The sequence below is a fragment of the Glossina fuscipes genome, unplaced genomic scaffold (assembly GCF_014805625.2).
Source record: "Glossina fuscipes isolate IAEA_lab_2018 unplaced genomic scaffold, Yale_Gfus_2 115, whole genome shotgun sequence".
Taxonomy (NCBI): Eukaryota; Metazoa; Arthropoda; class Insecta; order Diptera; family Glossinidae; genus Glossina; species Glossina fuscipes.
The window spans coordinates 858,325-875,381 of NW_023998458.1; the positions used below are offsets into that span (position 1 = coordinate 858,325).

At 33.6% G+C, this 17,057-nt stretch overlaps 1 protein-coding gene across 5 annotated transcripts in view; it reads right to left on the reverse strand.

Moving 5' to 3' along the window:
- The window catches only part of LOC119640125, a 118,417-nt gene extending 104,138 nt beyond the window's left edge, over positions 1–14,279 (reverse strand). Inside the window, exons 1-5 of one of the 5 annotated variants that reach the window (XM_038037961.1) lie at positions 13,936–14,279; positions 7,848–8,939; positions 6,881–6,982; positions 6,759–6,817; positions 524–1,286 (exon numbers count right to left, since the gene is read on the reverse strand). In XM_038037961.1, the coding sequence (XP_037893889.1) occupies positions 1,278–1,286; positions 6,759–6,817; positions 6,881–6,982; positions 7,848–7,914 (237 nt within the window). In that variant the 5' untranslated portion in view covers positions 7,915–8,939; positions 13,936–14,279 and the 3' untranslated portion in view covers positions 524–1,277. Of the gene's footprint in view, positions 1–523; positions 1,287–6,085; positions 6,983–7,847; positions 8,940–13,099; positions 13,672–13,935 lie in introns of those variants that run through there. The other 4 variants (XM_038037960.1, XR_005247608.1, XR_005247607.1 and 1 more) reach the window with 4 other exon arrangements.
- Positions 14,280–17,057: the final 2,778 nt, after the last annotated feature.

The following is a 17,057-nucleotide window of genomic DNA, read 5'->3' on the forward strand; positions in this document are numbered from 1 at the left end:
TGCATATTTGACCCAAATCGGACAATCCGAAGCATGTTAAATAAAGTTCTGAAGTTCATATAAAAATAATGGATTACTTTTTCCCCAAACTAATATAAGTCGCAACAGACTTTTATGGACATTCATTTTCTGGGGTGTAGAGCTTGTAACACGCCATCATGGCTGAACCTATGTTTGCTGTGATCACTTACTGATGGCTGATCTTAACATCGGAATCCTACTTGTGGCACATGCTTAAGTAATAACCCATTTCTTGAATAACCTGACAGATGCATAAAAAGTTTGCAATAAAAATATTTTAATCCTTTAGCAATTAAATTGTATTAACTGACCGATTACAAGACTTAAGAGAAATTGTTAACGTTAACGTTCAAAAATAGAATTTTTCAACCACGACAGATAACTGATACAAGATTTGTAACTTATATTAAGGTAAGGCAAGGTAAGGCATTGAGGTCGATGACCAGAATTGGATTGAGAATTGAATGAGCGGTCTTTGGTGAATTTTTGTACCCACACCTTTACCTCTGACGCATTTTATTGCTTGTTTTGAAGAAGTTGCTGATGTATTTAGCAATTTTCATGCAAATATTATGAAAAGTTGTTTCTTTAATAAGGAGGCAAAGCACCACAACATTTAAGTAAACTGTCATAAAGGAAAGCTTATCTACTTTAATGTTACTCGAAAGCTGTCTCCAGTAAATATCATAAATTAAAATTGATTTTAACACCAGCAACAACAGCGAACGGAAGAACTTGTAAATATGAAGAGGGATATAAAAATAAACAGTTAATGTGTTTGCCTGTTTTCTTTGCAAAATCTCTTCTTCGGACGATGACTAACGAGGAACAGTAAAAATAAACAGATAGGTGCTGTGTACTGTGCTTACCTTGGATTTTTTCAATCTTCCCGTACTTTATGACGCCTGACACAATGCAAAAAAATATAAATTCAAAGTAATACGTTTACCTTTTCTGTTTTTTTTCAAACCAGTCGCCAGCAATACATAACACGTAACATTATAAATGCAGTCTTTTGTAATTGTGTTGTTTGGCAAGTTTAGATTTTATATATCACATAATGCCGCGGATGAACGCACGCACGTGACTTAAACAGATCGAGAAGCTCAGGCCATTCAAAGTTATAGGCACTCGGAGCAGTCTCCGAGATTTTTTTTTTTATGTTGGGGAAGGCTATAAAATTGCATACTTTCAAGGCTTCCGTGACTTTTAAGTGCATTTACCTTATTTTGACTATTTTGAGCATCGTATTCAACTTAACAACCCTAATAAACGAAAATTATTTCAGCATTAATAATGGATTATATTTAGTTATAATTGAATTTTTTTTTTTTTCAATTATTAACTTAATTATTATCATACAAGACAATTATTTTGTTATCAGTCGTCGCTGTGAAGCAAAAAATCTTTAAAATTTAATTTTATTCGTTACGAACGCACTGCAACGCTCTCCTTTAATGTATAATTAAAGATTTTACACCAAATTTGTAATTAATAAACAAAATTCCGGTTTTTTTCTCACTCTTGTAAACTGATAATTATGGATTTTTAATAATTCATGGGTTTGTGTGCTGTGGATTAATGCGATGAAAAAACGGCACCAATACATACTTAAACTTGAAATACGATTTTTAAATAAAACTGGGTTGGGTGAGTTGATCTCACACTCCATACACGATAACGCCTACGTTAAAATAACCTTTTTACAGACAACTGTATACAGTCTTAACTGTAAGTACAGTACTTTCTCCTTCTGCTAAGACACTTACGGTCAAGCTATGGTTTGAACCGCTGGCAGGTTTCCTTCTATTTTTCCTCTACAGTGGCGTTAGTACCTTCCAGCTTTACTTCTCTTGAAATAAAGTGCAACAAAAGTTCTTATTTATCTCCGTAAATTTTTAGCGTTCCTCTTAGCACGACTCGTCTACATGATTTCGAAGAAATGCTGCATGAATTTTCATTTCGCTTAAGCGCGCGACCGCATAGGACATGTGCTGCCCCAACAATTTTTGAAAACAAACTCTTTTTTATTTAAATGCTTTAGACAACTATATATAGTAATTATATAGAAGGAAAATGGCGGATGAAGAGCTCTTCTTAAGCGTACCATTAACTTATCGAAACTTCTAAAATGGTTGACTTCAAATTTCGTATTAACTTGCACAATACACGCTTCAGCGAGAGACGTAGACGTTTATTACAAATTTTTTCAGTTTTGCGAAAAAAGCTGTCCAAGATTATATTTAATAAAATATATATAATAAAATTATATATAATAAAATCTATTGAAAAAAACCGAAGAATTTTCAATTAGAGAATGAATAAATGAAACTACGGTTTAATTTTTGAAATTAATCGACTAAGAATCCAGGTAAGCAAATGGCTTGGCCAGCATGAAAAACGTAGTATCGAAAAAGAGGATCTTAAAGTTTTAAATGGTGATAGCCTCGAGTGGTTTTAAGTGTTGAATTCGAGTTTTTTAAACGCATAAAATATTTCGTCCCCATTAAATCTCTTCAATATGAAAGGGTAAAAAAAATCACAAATATTCAAAAGATAAAACATTAACTCTTCAATGAATTCAGTTAGAAGGAAAACTACTGCACCCATACAATCATATGCGAATGGTTATATGTATCTAGGTACTTGCTAGGAATGTTTTTAGAATAATATATCAAAATATCAAAACAATACTATTTCCTATGCAAGTACGAAGATTAATTATGATATGCACGTAGTGTTGTGGGTGTAGACACACATTTTCAGTACTTGAATACATTTTTTTGCAGATGCTCCGCATCCTTTCATTTGAACTACAGGTCGCAATTTTTGAGATATTTTGATAAATTATGAAGCACCTACGTGTTTGGTTTCAAGGACAAACCCTGGTCACAATCGTTCGGATCGGACTACTTTTTCGACAACTTCCCATACAACGCTTATGTTGAAAAATCGAATGACTCCATTAAGAGAAGAGGAGCCAAGGCATTTGAACGATGGCCGTGGTCTACGACAATGCCTTCACTTGTTTTCTTTTATCATTATAATTAAGCAAATTTTTTTTTAAGTTTTGTATGTGTGTATGCATTTCCTTCTAATTCTTAATACAATCGCAGATGTAACATAACTAATATCAATGGCGAATAGTCAAAAAAAAAAGGAGGGAAAGAAGGTGATGGAAAGAGAGAGCGACGGCAAAGAAGCAGAAAATCGCCTGAACCACACCAAATGTATTAAAGTCATTTCCCCTGTTTGTTGTTACTTCTTTTATTGTAATGTTGTTGTTATTATGCCTTCTTAAACGATACAATAACGGGTAGGAACTTCGGGTAAAACAATTGTATACACAGTTTGCTAATAATGCACCAAACATGGCATTTTATTTTCATCCAAAGGCCTGCTATTCATGAATGTCGGAACATTGGAGAATGCTCAAAGCATCACATGACGTAGCCCGCCGTTAGCAAACTTAATTTACTTCCTAAATATTTTATTATTTGTTAGTTTCCGTCATAGAAAACTAGAGGTTATACTTTCTCTCAACATAAAGCTTGCCTTTCATGATAATCCCTGCATATGTTAGAACCTAAAAAAGAGACCTACGTGATCCAAATCCTCTACCGGTTACCTTTTTTTAATAAATCTCTACCAAGGTCCAACTTTCTTCATAAAATATTAAAAATTAAAACTTTTTCTGAAGGACTTACTATTCACGCGACATGTTTTACGTAGAGGGATCCAAGATATAAAATTTCGTGATAAATTTCGTCCACGCATTGTTTTCGTCAAATTACTATTATCAACATAAAACATTAAAAATTATACGTGTTTACGTTTCCTGCAAACTGTATTTTCCGTTGTTATCCGAAAAATAGACCTACGTGGTCCAAATTCAATGAAGTTGATTTCTCTGTTGATTAACTATTATGATACAATTTTCATCATGAAGTATTGAATAGTCGACCTTTTTACCCCTCTAAAAACAAATTTTCGTAGAAACTGTAATATGAGAGAGGGTTCAAAGCACTGCTGTAGAACCAAATCTAAAATGTCGACATCCTCATGCGTAGCGACTCTTGTTGAGAAAGCTTAAAAATCGTACTTTTTTTTCATATAAAATCATTTCAAAACAAAGGGAGTGGTCGGAAACGTGCACCGATCCAGACCATTATCGACAGTATTCGTCCCTGGGTAAAACATTTCTAAAAATTGCGAGATGCGGATTGAATACAAAAGACAAGGACGGACGTACATTTCGGAAATAATTCTGGTTCTATTCTGGCTGTTACATATGTCTGCGCAAACTTAATATAGCCTTGTACCGCAAACGGTGTAGGGTGTAAAAACAAAACTAAAAATCAATTAAATAAATATGCTGCGCGCAATGTAAATCAAGGCAGCATATTTATGTGTGCAGACAGACATACATATATATATATATATATATAAGAAGGCAGCCAGACAGAATTTTGCCCTGTATACACTAAGAGAAAACAGTATTAAGCGTTATCGTGATTAGTCATTACTAGGAGTAATACATACAACGAAAGCTGGTTGCGTTGTCGCCTGTAGTGGCCATCGTAGCAGGTACAGAAGACACGACAATAGCCGCTTGCTTCCTTGCTTGCTGCCATAAATGAAGACCTTGTACGTGTTCAGCCTACACATAAATATTTCCATCGAACACAATTTGCATATTAAATACAAATAAATATATGCTTATATAGAAAAGAAATTTCTACTATCATTGTAATTGTTGCCGTTGTTTGATTTGTTTACATACGGTTTTATTAATAAGCTCCTATGCGCATAGAGCGCAGTGCATTGAAAATGTTAAGGGATTTACCAAACGAAAATTTGCCTTTTTTCCAAGTCGATGATAGGATTGGTTTATGGTAGTAACAGTAGCAACAATGCCAACAACAGCGATAATACCAACAGCAATAACAACAACAACAATAAAAAATTTGTAACAAATTATAATGACCGTCATTTGCTCACCAGCAGTGTTTGTCAGATATAATATTGGTCTTTAAACTATAACTACGCTTTTACTGCTTTAACCAGCAACCAACCACCAAGCACTTGTTTTTGTTTATGGTATGCACCGGAAAATCATTCATTTGTTGGCACAAAAGAATTAACAAAAAAAAAAAAGGAGAAAAAAACCTGCCGTAACTGATTATGGAGTCATTTTTGATTTCCTGTAACTCATTTCAATTGCATTTAATTACACGATACATATGAGAGTCTACAACACACACATGAACTATGCTTGGGATGAGTAATTGTTAGTTGTTGTTATAAAGAAAGATGATAAAATGTTTTAAGGTAACGGTATAAAGTAATAACTAAAATAGTTACATTAACTCCCACTGCACATATATTCGCACATATACGTGTACAAATACATTCCTAAATTAATTATACTATTTTCTTTATCTCATGACTATTATCGTCATCATCATCATCATCATCATCACTCCTATCAGCTTCTTCTTCTTCACTTAATAATATTTTGATGCGAAGAAAAAGAAGACAACCATAATTAGATATCCATCCGCCCACAGTTCATTCAGCAAAATTAAATGTTTAAATAATTCAATTTAATTATACAATTTTTCAAAACAATATTTCCCGCCTCTCGATTATCGTTTTATTGCTTTGTAAAATCTTCTTTCAAGAATTTTCGTCATTCATATTATTATCGCTAACTGAGGGTGCGTTTATTTCGTCAAAACGTTTGCAAATAACCAACAAGAAACTTCATAGATACTATAAAGTACGTGGATTCTTAATTGGTATCAAAGTGTGAATTAATCTAGGGATGCCTGTCCGTCCACTTATCTATAATACACATTTTTTCGGTCGCAAAAGTTTAAAATATTGTAGAAACACTGACACTGGCTTGCAGGCTTGCAGGTTGATGTTGAAAATGATCCATGGATTGAAGGACAGGCCTTTCCTTTTGCAGGCCTGCGTAAACTGAGAACATGTCTATTATTAAAACCTAAAAATGGGGTTTTTTCAAAGACAAAGCTGTATTCACTTATAATTTATTCGATAATATTAGATGAATAGTTCTGCAAGATACTAGCTGAATGATTGTGCCTCTAAAATCAAAATATTCCTAGCTTAGCCAGCAGCTACTTTCATTGCAAGAAATTATTTATTTTGGTGAGGGGGAGGTCAGTTTCGCAGGAAAAGCATTACTGGCCAATATCAATTTATAATTTTCCCATTTTAAATGTGTATTCCTGAAACGATTCTTTTAGCCGTAGTCTGAGCAGCATAACAGGGAAGTCAAGCCGTATTTCTACAGACCATAGCATTTGTGGCACACGGTATGTTAAGTTTGTGTAGACGCACTAACACCCAGAAAGGCTTAGGCAGACTCATCTTTACATCGATCTAAGCTTGTTCGTCTGTGTGTCCGCGTAATTTTATGGATCGAAATTTTTGTGTAATTCTGACACGCTAACATGTTTTGGCCCAAGAACGCACAGGCTATTGAAGATGGAATCGGATGAGACCACTTTTTTCGCCTTATTCTAAAAGTTCGATATATTGATAATTGTAAGGTGATGTAGGCGCTTGGACCACTGCAGTGATCTAACTGATTTTTTAACTGAATATCTAAAAACGGTAATTCCAATAAATACTTTTATATCTACAGAAAGTGAATTAATTTTATTTACTTAAGAAGTTCTTTCCATATAAAAAAAACTTTAACTTACCACTTGGGATAATGTTTTCCTTTCTAGTACGTCAACAAAGGACGTTATCGATGGATCACCTATGAGCAAAAGCTTAATTTTACAGTTTACTAAAACGGGTTGCTTTCAATAAAGTTAATTACTTTGCCCGAAAAAGTTTATGGTGCATTTTTTTCTTCCTTCGAAACTTCGGTAAACATTTTTGGTTACTTCTAATGTTGCTTTTAAAACACTTCGACATGCGTCTAAAAAGATAAGAAGTAATATAAATAAATATTTAAAAGGAGAAGAAAAATTATTAATTAAATTCATATTTAGTTGTTTAGTAATTATAAAAAAAAAAAAAAATTTAATAATAATGAAATTTTATTTAATTTTATAAATTTAGTTTGTTTTTATTATTTGCATTTATTATTAATACTAAAAATTAATCTAATTTATATTTAAGCCTAACGATAGCAAATCCTGGACGCTTTTTTTACGAAAACAAAAAACGCGCAAAGAGAATAATTCAATTAACAAATATTAGAATGCCCAAGACGTTTGCGGACCACCTAATATGGGCTCTACAATAAAGTTACTATTCCTCCACTAGTGAATGTGAACTTCAGCGGCATTTGTTTTAATAATTCTTGGAAAGAGTCAGAGCTGATGTGATTTCATTTCTATTCTATTAAATTATAGGAAACGAGAAAGTGTTTGCTTCTCTACAACCTGATGATAACAATACATGTACTTGCAAGTATTTGTTTTTATTATGTTGACATTTAATTGAATGAAAAATTTCATTCACAGTCGAGATATCGAGCATAGATAAGCAATACCGGGTAATGCAGCTATGAAGCCTTCTTCAAATTTTTGGTCTGGGATATTTTTCATGGTCGGGGAGGTTTGCATTTGCATTTATTGAAAGCACCGCTCTCTTATTTTTTTTAATAAACGATGTAAAGTGAAAAACCTGATAACGGCATTTAGCCGTTTTATCCAAAATTTAATAAATGCTTAGCTCAATTTATTTCATCAGCGAACATGTGTTAGTTTTTTACTACAAATATTTGCGAAAATGTTATGTATTCATTTTAGTTCAAGCCTTCTATTATATCTCATTACCAGAAATATGAGACAAGCCAGTGGAAGATCTGAGCTCAGTTGAGGGCAAATGCAGAACACGCCACATTAGGACCTGGTTGGTTTTTTTTTTCTGTTGTTCTGTAGATATCAGAAACTTGGAATGAAGAGAGAAGTTGTAGTCCAAGTCAGGTCACATGCGACATATGAACATCTTGTTGGCGGCGCAATAAGAGGTACGCCCTCAGAATTGTTTCGTTCTCTGCGTCTGCAATAAGCTTTCAATAACTAACTGTTGAGCGATTACGACTATCATATGGCGAAGGAATGTTTAATCCGAACAATAGGAACCTCCTTACCGTAATACGAAGCTGCCTTAGAGCATGTCATCTTTCAGCTGTTGAGAGTGAACGCGGTTTTCGTTTTCTGTCTTATTCTAGTTCGGAGATTGCTTGCAAGATAAACTCTCGGTCAGTATTATCGGCGATGATTACGAATAACTTAGCAATTTCGTACCAATTTAAAAGAAGCCAGAGCAGGCGTGGCCCATTATCGCATATTTCTTTCATGCATATAATGCAAGCGGAATAAGAAAATTAAGTGATGGCAGCAGAAAACTGTGTATAGAAAAAGTCATCGACGACTTTTCTTAATTAAAACATTTGTTCCTCCTTTTTTGCATTTGAACGGTACACTTGTTCGTACAAGTGCGTATGTATGTGTATCTGCGAGTGCTGAATGTGCCATAAGACACATATTACAAATCATTTGTGCACACATTTGTAAAACTATTGCTGATGATATCATGTTGTTTTTTGTTATGCTTTCTGTCATGTTTCCTTTCCTCTTTCAGCTTAATCGTTTCTGTGTATGTTACTCCGCGTTCTAAGTCATCTTTTTAGTTTTCAATTATTTTTCTCTTGCGTTCGCTTGTAACCATTTACTTAACATGTGTTTAATATTATGAAGGAAAATTTCTATAATTTCCCAGACTAACGCTTCTTGGGGGGCAAATCAAACACACGGCATGCTCTTCGCAAGGCGTAGCGAGAGAAAACAGAATATATTTTTTAAGTTCAGTTAAGCGATTTCCATGAAGCTGTTTGGGTTCGTTGTTTTATGACATCTTTTGACCTTGGATGGGAAAAAGTTTCTTTCAAAAAAGGAATGAATTTTTAAAACATTTTTTTTAAGAACTGTTTCAGAGGTGAGCAACATATGGTACCCGCTGAATTTCAGCATAGGAGAAGTGAAAATACTCCTCTCATTGCTGCTATCTACGTCATTAGTAAAGGAAGGCGATCAGAAACACGTAGTGAGTGCACTAGATCATCAAATTTTATTGAAAATGCCACAAATCGCTCTGTTGGTTGTCTTCAAAGATCGTTGAAGAGCAATGAAATAACTTATCGCAAAGAAAAGGCAGAATTTGATTCTTTTCGTTCCCTGCCTCTAAACGATTGATTCAGTTCCGGTTATCTATATAAACTTAGCCGATGTTTTACATAAGGACTCAAGTGTTTCAAATTCGAGAGACACACAGTTTTCAAACAAACTGAACCCAGCTAACAATTCACAACATAGGGGTTAAGAAAAAAATTGGGTGAAGCCTTAAGGCAGAGAAGCGCACTTTAAACTAAAAATGTCTCAATTTTCTAAATTCCCAAGCATAGTTCAGCGAATCTTTTGAGATCATTGCGTCATTTGCTCACTTTTCCTTTCGACATCTTACCATTCCCCTAAAGCTTGCGAAAAATGCAACACTTGTGTTAACAGCTCACATGTGCAGTAGACGTCTAGGAAGTATGAAAAGGTCAACTTAACACTTTAGCGGCCGATCGCTTATCCAGGGGTCATCCCTGGCGCAGGCTTTGTTTATGTTTCGACTACCGCGTGGAAAGTTTGTGCTTTTCTTATGCTCGTATAAAATTATTCGCTTTCTCTAACGATAAGACTTTCCAATTGTTAAGATGCTCAATATATATAAACTGAAAATCTGTGCCTAATTACCAGTGAGTCGGTCCAAGACTTGAAATAGCCTTAAATTACATTATTCTGTTTCCATTTTCTTCGAGCAAAGGCATAGTTGCTCTCCCTTTGTGTTTTTGAAGGACCACTTGAAATATAAAAATGCCTTTTATTTTTGATTGTAAGAAAGTATTATTGTTGTTACTTTAGTCTTTTAATGCTCGCATGGTTTTCAAGTGTCTATCATATTTTCGATATAATTTTCCTTGTGCCTTAAAATACAAAAGTGTTTTGCAATAAAAAAATGCCAGCTATCGAAGCGAAGCTATGTCCGTCTTGTTCAAGCATTTGCAACCATTTTCTAAACTGTTTCCAACGTTAATGCAAGTAAAGCTCTTGCAGGTTCCAGCGAGAGACAAGCCCGCAAAATGTTGGATAACATTTCTAATGATGACTGCTCTTGCTTTACGCCCAGCTATTTATTGTCGCGTATTTGTAAAATGTTATTCAACCAAAGAACTAAATCCTGACACCAAATTGGAACAGGAACTGGGAACTAAGACTTTTACCGGTTTAATAAAGTGAATATCAACTTTTCCCGTTTTAGGTTAAATTATTCCCAATAACTAGAAAGCATCGGATATTTTAATTCATTTGGGAGAAGATATACCATTAGCGCAAGAAGGATTGCAGGACATATCTGCAATTTCGACACCTGAGCAAGGAGCCATCGTAAGACTCAAACTTTACTTTAGTCGTCTCTTGCTTTTTTTTTAAGCGGTCGCTGTATTTTCATTTTTCGCTTTGTATCTGCAATGACCTTCCTCCACCTTTGGCTATTGTCCGCAACCCTAATCAATTTTCATTTTCTCCTTCTCGCTGAGAGGCATAAACGATAGGTTAGCGTTAAGGAATTAAGGCGAACCTGTACAGTAGCTCAATAAAGTCTACACACTGTATAACATATTCAGTTTTCTCATAATGAAAATTGAACTTATGGGTTATGGATCGAAAAATATACTTCTTAAAAAACAAAAATTCATATTAAATAACAATTCACGATTTTTTTAAACTTAAGGTTGTAAGCCAAATATATACATCAATCAATAATGCGAACATATGCTATTCCCTTAACAGCTGTTAAAGAGCAGAAAATGCCTATAAACAAATATTTTGAAGAGCTGAAGGTATTTGCAATTCGATAAGAAAATGTTAACTGTTTAACGAACCGTTAGGAAACGGAAAACATAAAGCTTTTACAATTCAATGACTCAGCTAATTACGGGTTGAGTATGTTTGAAAATTATTGTGAAAGGAAAACATAAATACCTAATTTTCTTGCGATGATTTTTTCTTTCGGTGCGCATCACATAATGAATTAACGATCGAATTATTTAATTTTTTACGCTATATTGTGCCATAAATCTCTTTGTTAACAATGCCGGTCAATATGCAAAAAAAAAAGTTTTCTCTTCAAAGACATTCCGTAATAGGTTCTTGATGGTTTAACGATTATGACTGCGTATAAAATTTTCGCCAGCAAAGTTAAATATGTGCTATATGTGCTAAATGGAAATTCCTTTCTTCATATATAATAATTGGCATAAAGTCTAGCAATTTATTGAATATTGTCTCTGAAAAGTGTGTAAAGTCTTGAATTTGAGTTAATAAAACGGGAAAATGTAGTGGTAGCTCTACAGATGCAGTCAGGGTGCACTGATGAAATCTTGAAGGAAGTACATGAAAGAATTGTTAACTTTGTTGTGCACAAAGTGTCCGTCCATGTTGATAGGCAAACGGCTTATTTTCTTTGTATTTGTTAGAAAAGAAAACGCACTCAGGCATAGCAGTTGCAACTGGTTTTCTCTTCTTCTTTGATTGGGACTGAAAACGAATGAACTGTTGCCGTATAGGCTTTCTTCCTAAATGTTAGTTCATTCTATGAATGATAAAGAATCATCGATAATGGCAGAAGAAGACACTATTCACACCAAAGAAAGGGAAACGAAACAGATTATAAATAAACCGCAGGCACCGAAGAAGAAAGTGAGAAAGACATACAAAAACAAAGTCTACCGATAGCCGAAAAGAAAAACAAAAAAACATTCATCTAATCATCAAAATATAAGCGGTAGTAGAAGCAAGCAAATATGTGCAAAAGTTTTCAATTAAAGGAAAAGAAAATGAAAAGACACAATTATTATTCAATGAATTGTTGAGGAAAGAAAGAAAAAAAAAGATTTCGATATGCTTTACTCGTCTCTAATAAAGAGAAATACATAGAACACATAAACCCACCTAATAGAAGAAATGAAGAGAATCGTAAGAGAGGTTATAACTTTTGAAGTTCGCTTGTATGCGATGAGTTGGAGAAAGAATGCACAACTAATAATAACTGTAAACGCACTCCACATAAGGTTTTGAAATAGGTTATCGAGAGTTATCAGTAATAGTCTGCTAGAGCTGTCTATTCAACTGTTTCATCTAAACAAATGTACACACACGTACAAACATATGACTGCATATTTAAGTAGAGATATACAAACACACCGAGATAGTTGTGGTGGTGACATTTATAGAAATTTTATACGTATGCAGAGGGAAAATAGAGAAAACAAAAGCATTGTAGGTAGGTAAGGAAAAAGGAAAAACAACATAAACTGGAATGTTATACATTTGAAAAGAAGACGACTAGTCGTTGCTGTTGTTGTTGCGAGTTAGTACATATTGCTTTTAAGATATATTGAGTAGAGAGGGTTCCAACGGAAAAGTAAGGACAAAAAACGAAAGCCGAAGTGCGATAATGGTATTATATAGAAGAATGAAGAGATAATTATATAAATATTTAATCAACTCATGTCTTTTGTTGGGGAAAAAAGAAAGAAAATAAAACATAAGATAATAATAACTTAGCATATGGACATGAGAAGGCATGTAATTTTATTGCATGATTAGCCCGTCGCTGAGAGAAAATGTTCTTTATTATTGCCGGAATTGTTAGCTCTAGTCGATCGATGTTAATATAAAAGATTAGAAAAACAATAATTGAAAATGAAATTTTGACATGAAAACTCAATTTAAGTCACTCGCTTACACTTTCAACCTTTTAAAAGCGTGGAGCAGTCCAAAGCTGTATCTAAATCGATATTAAAGTTCAGAAAATAATATATAAAGCTCTATAAACGAGCCGTCTTTCGTTCTTTCATACTTTATGTTCATATTTATTCATGGCGGCAGAAATTTATTACAATTGAAACTTTCGAATAATTAAATATCAAAATGTAAATCAAAAAATCGGACAGTAACAATTTAAATTTCTCAAGAAAGTTTAAAAAAAAACCCTTCTATTTTTACATTTCAATTTCATAAGATGGCAAGAAAAAAAATTCGTATATAATGTAACTTTCCTTGTTTATCAACTATATATATAAAATATTCCTCACGAGAATGGTCAGTTTTGGATGGATAATCGGATAGTGTGCTTAAAGTCTAATGGGTCCAGAAATTCATGTCAATTTATTTTGTTATATACCTCGCAAGCGTTACAAACAGAATAACTAAGTACTATGCCTACTTATGTGTAAGATTTTCAGCTGGTGCCGGCATTTTCCTGGCAAACTTCTTTATTTGCTTTCCAATACAAAAACATGACGTGATTGATACGAATGCTCTGCTGAGGCAAATCTAAAATTACAAAAGTTTGTGTGCGTGGATAGTTTTATTAAACGGAAAAATGCAAAAAAAAGAATGAAATCTCCATTTATTAGAAATGTCAATGAATGTCATTCAATGAAAGCTGCACGGGAGGTGTGGTTTTTTTATAATCTTTTCAAAATATGTTCACTTCTCCAATAACATACACAAATTCTTTATTTCTCAGCAACCATATCCATATATTCTAGAATTAAAAAAAAACCTTTTAATAGTTGTTATGTAGAAGTTTACTAAATCATTTATTTATTTCGTTTTTGTTAGGTATTATAAAGACGATTTTCTTTTTTTCAAAACGAAATTCACAACACTTTGTATTTTCGCAGAATTAATTATGTATAAATATTCTTTATTGCTCGTAAAACTTATTCAACCAATTTTATCGCTTTATTATTCAAAACAAATATAGCAACAACAAGAGATTAGCGCTCAGCTTATTCATTTGCCATACCGTTACGATTCTTATTGATCTCGTTAGCAGACTCTCTCTCTTATTTTCCCCTTCGTTCTCTTCATATGCTTTAGATTTTCTGTTGCCTTTTTCTCACCCATTATTAGTTAGTTACGCACTATTTGCAACGAAAAAAACAGAAAAAAAAACCTTGAATTTCAATTAACACAATGTGAAGAGTTGTTGTAGCATTCGAATTCGTTAATCTTCTGTGACATGTTTCGTTTCTTTTATTCTTTTTCGTTCTTTGTTTGTTCCGTATGTTTACCCGGAATTATTAATACATTTTCCCTTCTTATTGAATATTTCGTTTACATATCCATATTATTTTTAGTTTCATTTATTTGTTTTTACACATTTTATTGCTTTTGGATATGAATTTCATTTAAAACATTGTTTATTTCCCTCAATTCATTATTTACTTTTTCCTGTTCATATTTTATATATGACGCGAATGTAAGTATGTGTTTGTTGTTTGCTTCGCATACACGTTCAGCTGTTGTTTACTGTTTACTCTCGCAGTGATATTTGCTTTCTCCCTCTTTATAAATTACATACGCCGTGCATACACCACGCGACGAAAGAAGTTTGCTCACTGAGATTCGTTTGCCGACTAACGTGATCATTATTGGCTTTGAACATATGGTTTGTTGGCTGCTTGAACATGTTCATGTTTGTCCCCACAAAATTGAGTGAAACTTCTTTACATACAAATTTCGTACGCACTCGATGGATGCCAATTCAAATGGAACTCATTTCAGGTTTGAGTAGTTTTTCAATTCTGATAAGTTCGATTGCAACTTGCTAAGTTGTGTGGTAAAAGCGGTTTTTATTTTCTTATTTTTCGTTTTCTGTTTGCGAATATCGTAATCAAAACAAAATTTCTGATAATATGCTTTGGTATTTTACGTAGTCAGGCCAAAGTAAATCTTGGCTTTTTATAGTTTTTTCTTTTATGATTGATTTTCTTATTTATAAATAAGCCAGTTTTGTGGTTCCCATTAACGATATATAACAGTAAGAAACATAAAGCAATAATCTAATAAGAGTTGCGAATGAGTGAACTCTATTCTTAAAAAAAAATGATACATATTGTATTGGGTGTTTGCTAACACCCATGACCATTATAATGAAATTCTGTTTCGATCTGATAATAGATATTTGGCAAAATCGCTAAGGTTTTGACTGCTCTTAAACTTCATTCATATAAAAGATTTAATAAATTTTTTTTCAAAATTATTTTCAGAGAGATCTTTTGTGACACATTCAGACGTGTACAATCGCCAAACTCAATAAAAACCAATAAGAATGTTATAAGAAAATTAAGCACATGTGTCTACGAGAAGAGGGTATCCCCATTCTGTTACTTTACATAATGTCTGTAGCACCCAAAACGAAGCTTCGGAGACCCCATGAAGTATATATATTCTTGACCAGCGTCAAATCCTGAGTTGATTTAGTCATGTCTGTGTGACCCCGCAACCTGGTGGATTAACTTTTTCTTAATAATACCAGCGATATGGATACCAAATAGAAGACCTTACTTTATTTTGGGCGTATTTTCAAAACATGTCTGTCCGTCCAAATATTTGTGTCAAACTGTCTCTCTGTCAAAAATATGATAAAATGAGCTTTAAATCATTGGAAGTTCTTGCCAATACCAATATAGTTATTGGGCAAATTGGTGGAAGAACCAGCGTACAGCTGACAGCATTTCTGTTTTGAAAAGTAGAAACAAAATGTAGTTTTATTAGCTCGTACACACTTTCAGATATAATTCGAAAAATTTTCACGAGTCTGCAAAATAGGGAAAAATCGGCCGTGCTCGTATAAATTTGTCCTTTCGAATTTCCTTTAAGAAAACAGCCTCTTTACTTATTATATAACAGAATGTAATCAGCAGTTCCTTTCAAATAGCGTTCTTGTACTTTTCAATAAGATTTAGCATAGTTGTCGTCAAGCTGTCTTACATTATATTTTATAAGTCCACTCTTTTTGCGCGTTTCAACTTCTGCCGGCAAACGGCAATCAAATTAACAAAGACAGTAAGAGTAGGGAAGCGTAAGCGGGAAGGAGAGGAAGGCATGACAGTACTCAAATGCTGCGGTACAAATAACGACAAATTTTTGAAACAATGAAACCATTTTGAACAACATTGTTAAGTATTTCCAATTGTTGTTAAATTTGCACGAGAATCGAATTTGCAAATTTTGTATTCGTTCTTTGTTTGCATTCTGCGTTCCGTCTAATGAAATTCAATGGCATTTGTCAAGGAGATTAATTGCTCCGTATCCACTTCTAGTTTGCTAGTCACCTTTGCGAAACCCTTTTCAAACGAAACTCATACAAAAAGCTCCATGCATACTGCAAGCTAAGCAGTAAACCAAAAAATTCTTTAGAATAACCCAAATACGCGCCGGCATAGAAATAACGACGAAGGTCGTCTTCCGCAAAAATTCTTTTTTCCTTTTCTTCTTGTGTTTTCGAGTTTTGTGTATTCGAGCGAAACACACCGTAATACTTAATGTAAATGATCATATAATGAAGTGAAGATGGGGAACGTGTGGTGACTGCTGAGAATGGAGGATTAAAGCAGAGACAAAAAGATAGCGGGGTAGATAAGCATCAAAGAATCCAAACGAATTAGGATTTTAATAACACCACGCGTCTATTTGTGTGTGTGCGTGATGTAGTTGGGTACAGAATATTAATTTCAAAGCTGGAATGTGCGACTCGGTGTACGTTTGCGATCTTTGATGATATGATTTCATGGGTTGTCGAATTTAATTTAAAAGAAAAAAAGAAAGGAAAATAAAAAAAAACATCAGCGGATCGAATTTCAATGCGTACGATCTTCAATAATAGTTTTCTACAGAACAGAACTGAAAGGAAAAAAGGCGTTGTATTACATCCTAAAAACAAAAGAAACAATGTTAAGTGTGATTATTATGATCATTATTGGTTTAGAAAGAGAGAGAAGACAGAAACGCACACTTCGACATTTACTGTAACGTATAGTTAGTTACTTTACTAGTTTTCTGGAGAGGGTAACAAATAATGTGCCCACAAGCGAGCGATAATCACTATATCTGGGTAATAAAGTTTTTATTGTAACGCTCAAG